We start from the raw sequence: 5,585 nt of genomic DNA, 5'->3' as shown, positions 1-5,585 counted from the left end.
TCTTTCGGTTATTTACAAAGTCTTCTATGAAAGCTTATATTCTTGTTACTATCTACTTGCTTAGAAGAGATGACTATTCGAGGCTGAGAAGACTTCGAGCAGAATACTCTATAATGCTTGTTATAATCGTCACAGCGGAACGCTTCATGCAAAGTTAGTTGAACAAAATTGAAGCGATAATGATGTATTATTATTACGTGTAAGTCTAGAAAGTTAATTACCTAGTCAACCTAGACGAGACGATTTCACACGTAATTAACCCATTAATTAATATTACACCAAGCTTAGCTCTGCGAATAATTGAAGAAGGAAGATTTATCATCAGATATCTACTGGATTATGCCGGTAAGCGTATTTAAACCACAAAAGGCAAACAACAAGAATTGATTATGTACCGATTTAATGCTGTCTTGATGAACAGAATATTCTTTCGATCAGATACATGAGGCACACTCTAGAAAAGGTCGTACCAGCGATATTAAAGAATATGTGTCGGGTACGGATCGACAAACTCCTTTGACCTTCATTGCTGGTAATGTAATTGAACTTCATTGCTGGTAATGTTGACACGCCTGAGCGGTACACCATCAAGGGTGTAAGAAACCTTTCGAGCACGTCTTCTATAGAAAGCGTTAAATTTAACAGGTTGAGTTGCCACCAAGACTGGAAGGTATCAATGTCGGCGAGTTAAAGATTACATGACGCCATAACTTTAAGCAAGGCGCAACCTTAACTCAGCAGCATACACTAGTGCTAGAGAGTGAGGCAATATCGAGTGAAGGTTATTCATGAAAAGAGTAGCGGGCCTAGATGACTACCTTGGGGAACACCACAAGTCCGAAGAGTACTTTTTTGATTATGTTACGCAAACACTCAGAGATGCAGTTCAAAAGATTGACTGTGAAGCCGAGAAGGCATAACTTCTAAAGCAGTAAGGAAAGCCTTACTAAAAACCTTCTTAATCTCATCAATTAACTCAAGAAGGTTAGTCGTTGTAGATTTACGCTGATGAGGATAAGGCTGATTTTAATTATATCTAGAGGAGGAGCTGGTAGTTTAAAATAAGTTTGCGAAACGATCGGTAATGCTTGAATCAGCAGGTTTTGTTTACGCTACCAGTTATTTATTTTATTCTTCCCCAGGAAGCTGTAAGTTTAGAAAAGGTGTTTTGGAAACTTATATTCCGTAAACGAATATGGTTCAAGGTATGTATGCATTGCTTATTGATATTTCTTGATTGTAGAAGATAAGAGGAAAATATTCGACGTTATAAAGCATTCGCTTAAGAAATAATATATCGAGCTGATTGATTCAACGCAAATTGAAAAGTTTGATTGCCAAGGCCAAATCGATGTTCTGCAATCAAATTCTCGTCGTCCAGAAGTGGTTCGGCTTGGCAAGGATTGGTCCCAGCCCAAATCATGGCATGGACCACGAATGGAGTTAACCATTCCGCTGGATCGAACAGCCTCACGTTTTGTATAGGATTTCTTAGCTTTGAAGGGTGCGAAGGGGAACTCATCGGTGTCTGCTTTCCAGCGTATATCAGGGGTCTTCGCAAGGCTAGCTTCTTCAATCTACAAGAAATCGGCACGGAGTAGAAGAGGCACTCAGGTAAAATAGAAGGCAATTCCGATTCACAGATTTTATTCGGGAGTGCCCTAGAGTGCTGTCAAGCGGTATTGGATGGGGCTTTAGGTCTTTAACGGTTGATGGCGAAGAGGGTGCGGAAGTGATCTTGATCTTCTGTGTTGTGTTGATGAAACAGAAAGTCAGCAAAAGAGCCTCAGACTTGGATAACAGCGTTGTTTCTTTTATTTCTTTAATTTCGATTAATTGGAACGATGGACTTGGTCCAATTTAAATTAAGTGGATATTTTATTAAAAAAGGGAAGAAAATAGAAAAATTATGAATAAATAATAATGATAATAAATAATAAAAAATAAGAATAAAAATTATGATTGCTTTATTTTATTAAAGTAAAATTAATGGAACAATGTAATCTATTTTTTATTAGATGTTATATTCGTTTTGCCAATATATCGGGTATATCAGGACAGGTTGCCTAAATTTAAAAGCCATGCCTTGTCAAATAGACAAAGTTTAAGTTATAAGGCCATTAGAAACCTATTTTTATGTTTTCATATTGTCAACTCCCGATAGTCAAAGTGGACCAAATGTACCTTGGAAGCGGAATTGGAACTTATCAAATGAAAAATCATCGATTACCTTAGGGTAACAATCGATGAAAGGAAGATTACCATCGATATTTTTGGCCACAGACACAACATTCAGTTTGTTGGGCAATGGGAAGTGATCGTGTGATAAAAAAGAGGAAAATGTCGGCTTTGGAACAGCTTAAAAATTTAACAACCATTGTTGCTGATACCGGCGATTTTGATGGTAAATTTGTTCAATAATTATCACTCATACAATTATGAATTACGTACTATTTAAAGCATATAAGTATTAATTATTTTAATATCGTTTTAAGTATCAGTATGTTAAGCTATGTTAATGTGGCTATAAGTGTGGGTACATACATACATACAAATTAAAAGGTTAGGTTTGTTGTGGTTTATAAATTAAAACAGCATGTATGTACATATGTACCTATACTAACCAAAAGTCACACTCACCTTCGACTTTAACTTTTATTTGAACTTCAGGACCTCAGTGTCTTTATTAAATACAACCGTACTCCACATATGTACATATATTAGAGACATATTGATATACATATGTATGTACATATATATGCGATTGCAGTTTATAAACGTATGAAGTTCAAATCAAAGTTATTCGAAGGTGACTCTGACTTTGTATGACCAAAGTGAATGTAAACATTGAGATAAGTAACGTGTGTGTGTGTGTATGTATGTATGTGCTGTAACAAGTTTGGCTTGGTTTAAAGTCAGTACCTCTTAAGCCGGTGATAATCATTAAATTTCTTTAAATTTAAATTTAAATTCGCTGGTAGCAGGCAAAACGCAGAAAGTTCTTGTTTTAATGTTTATATTCGTATATATTAATTTAATTAATAATTGCAATTAAATTATATAAAATATATTTGCATACTAATTTTCACACACGTTCATACATATGCCAATGCAAACTTAACGTAGGTCATGGTCAGCGTTAGAAATCTTACTACCCATACATCACACATGCAAACATAAGTGCTTGCACGTCATTGGCTAATACAAGAACTTCTCTCTAGCATACGCTGCACAAAAATAAAAGTAAATTCAATTTATGTGGTATATTGTATGAAGGTCGTTAAGGTAAAAAGAGCGCTATGTGATAAAAATTTATTATATATTTTATTATATTTTACAATTTAGTACGTATCTAAGATAACTGATTTATGCATGCAAAAAACTTTTTTGCTCAGTATACCTCGAAAACGAAAGGACGCAGAGCATCGTCGACCAACTTTGCTGTAGGGAGGCTGGCGACTGAATTCATTGCCCGTCATAACAGCAACAAGCCACGACTTTTACATTTGTTCGTCTCGCTTCTGGTGAGCGAAAAGCCAATCGGCATCGCTTCGTTTCAAGTGCGAAAAGCCAGAGAAAAAGGTTGAGCATTACTGATCTTAGTGTTTATATTGTCACTTGGGGGAGCTTTACAAAAAAGTTATATACAGTTGAAGGATCTGTGTCTTCTAATGCTGTTTTTAATTTTAGCCATAAATGTCTATAAGCCTACCGATGCCACGACTAACCCATCCCTTATCTTGTCTGCGTCATCTATGGACCGCTATCAATACATAGTAAAAAATGCCGTCGACTATGGAAAAACTAAAAAAGGGTAATGTGCATATTCAATATTTATAGATATTAAGTAATATTGAACTAAATTGAGTTTTTCAACATTTTTTTTCTTCTTTTAATTAAAAGCATTTCAAATTTCTCAAATATTGATATTGGAATGTGGGATATTGGATATAGGAACCAAATCGTCCACTCCATTAAGTGAAATAGATAATAAGAGCCAGCACTTTCACCTCAATTGTTTACTTACATACTCAATTTGTTTAAGAATTTTATTTAATTCGTCTCTTAACTCTTCGCGCATAAAAATTAAAAACCAACATTGACCTTGAGCCAGCTTACTCAATAATGTGTGATTTACTTATCTTTAATATAAGTTTTAAAGTAAATTTCTGACAATACTTATTGTTTTCTTTTCAGATCGCTGGAAAATCAAGTATCTGAAGCTATGGATTACTTGTGCGTATTATTCGGGTGTGAAATTCTGAAAGTTGTGCCTGGTAGGGTATCTACTGAAATAGACGCACGCCTCTCGTTTGATACGAAGAAAAGCGTGGAAAAGGCATTGAAATTGATTGAATTATACGCCACCTTTGGAATTGAAAAGGAGCGCATTTTAATTAAACTTGCTTCCACATGGGAAGGTATAAAGGCTGCCGAAATTTTGGAAAAAGAACATGGAGTTCATTGTAATCTCACACTGCTATTTACATTTGCTCAGGCGGTGGCTTGTGCTGAAGCTGGTGTAACTCTAATCTCCCCGTTTGTGGGTCGCATATTGGATTGGTACGTGGCTAACACAGATACCAAAACTTTTAAGCCTCAAGACGACCCAGGCGTCATTTCAGTTACGAGTATCTATAATTACTACAAGAAATTTGACTATAAAACATTGGTAATGGGTGCATCATTTAGAAATACTGGTGAAATTAAAGCATTAGCTGGCTGTGATCTGCTTACGATCAGTCCATCTTTACTAAAAGATTTAGAAAATGATGAAGAGATACTGAAACCAGCTTTGTCCGTAGCCACTGCTAAACTCCAAGATATTAAGCAGATTTCTTTAAATGAGAATCAATTCAGATGGTTACTTAATGAAGATGCCATGGCGACTGATAAATTGTCTGAGGGTATACGGAAATTCGCTGTAGATACAGTGAAACTGGAAAACTTAATAAAAAACTTGTTTAAATAATTTTTTTTCAAGCACATTTAATGTATAAACTTTAAAGTTTAACACACTGTTCCTTTCGATTCTCTTTTAAAGACATAAAAGTTTATAAATGATTTAAAAAATAAAGCTTTTTTATTTTTGTATACAAAACAAAAGAACACTTTTATTTTTCACACTATTTGTAGATTTTCATATGCTCGTATTGAATATAACAAAGCTTATGGTGCGTGTTGGAAGATATTAATCTATCAAACCAACAGCCGCAGCTGTAGTTGAGCTAAATACAAACAAATTGTAACTTTGCCCTTTTAGTTTATCAAGTAAACCTCGCTTTCTAAAATGCAAAATCCATAAGAACAATACTCTCGATCTTGTTCGAAACAGCTTCGAGCCTTGGCATAAACTGTACGGGACGTATTACTACTCCTGTCACGTTATTTCGCTTGGCACTGGTATACTCTGTTATGACGAAGACGACAAAATTACCAGGATTCACGGCTTCGAACTTAACGGGCTTCAAGGAAAAGCAAGACTGCGGCTAAGTTTGAGCATACTTTTTTAAATTAACTTATGCTGGGTTGCGATTATCTTTCAGTATCTTATTTTAGGGTAAATATGCGAATATAACCAATCC

General features: G+C 35.2%; 1 protein-coding gene across 1 annotated transcript; it reads left to right on the top strand.

Moving 5' to 3' along the window:
- The first annotated feature begins 2,252 nt into the window (after positions 1 to 2,252).
- Taldo (transaldolase) lies at positions 2,253 to 5,109 on the top strand. The gene is made up of 3 exons (XM_002049931.4): positions 2,253 to 2,404; positions 3,691 to 3,814; positions 4,198 to 5,109. The coding sequence occupies exons 1-3, from the start codon at positions 2,308 to 2,310 to the stop codon at positions 4,970 to 4,972; spliced, it is 996 nt and encodes a 331-aa protein (XP_002049967.1). The 5' UTR covers positions 2,253 to 2,307; the 3' UTR covers positions 4,973 to 5,109.
- The last annotated feature ends 476 nt before the right edge of the window (positions 5,110 to 5,585 follow it).

This window comes from Drosophila virilis, chromosome 5, assembly GCF_030788295.1.
Source record: "Drosophila virilis strain 15010-1051.87 chromosome 5, Dvir_AGI_RSII-ME, whole genome shotgun sequence".
In the NCBI taxonomy this organism is placed as follows: Eukaryota; Metazoa; Arthropoda; class Insecta; order Diptera; family Drosophilidae; genus Drosophila; species Drosophila virilis.
Note: the sequence above shows the minus strand (reverse complement) of the source record. Positions and strands in the feature narration are given on the sequence as shown.

Bases quoted from the DNA above. Each gene is read 5' to 3' on its own strand.
- Taldo (XM_002049931.4), top strand. From the start codon at position 2,308: ATGGGAAGTGATCGTGTGATAAAAAAGAGGAAAATGTCGGCTTTGGAA. The intron at 2,405-3,690 runs GTAAATTTGTTC...TTTTAATTTTAG, and splicing joins TGATACCGGCGATTTTGATG to CCATAAATGTCTATAAGCCT. The intron at 3,815-4,197 runs GTAATGTGCATA...TTTTCTTTTCAG, and splicing joins TATGGAAAAACTAAAAAAGG to ATCGCTGGAAAATCAAGTAT.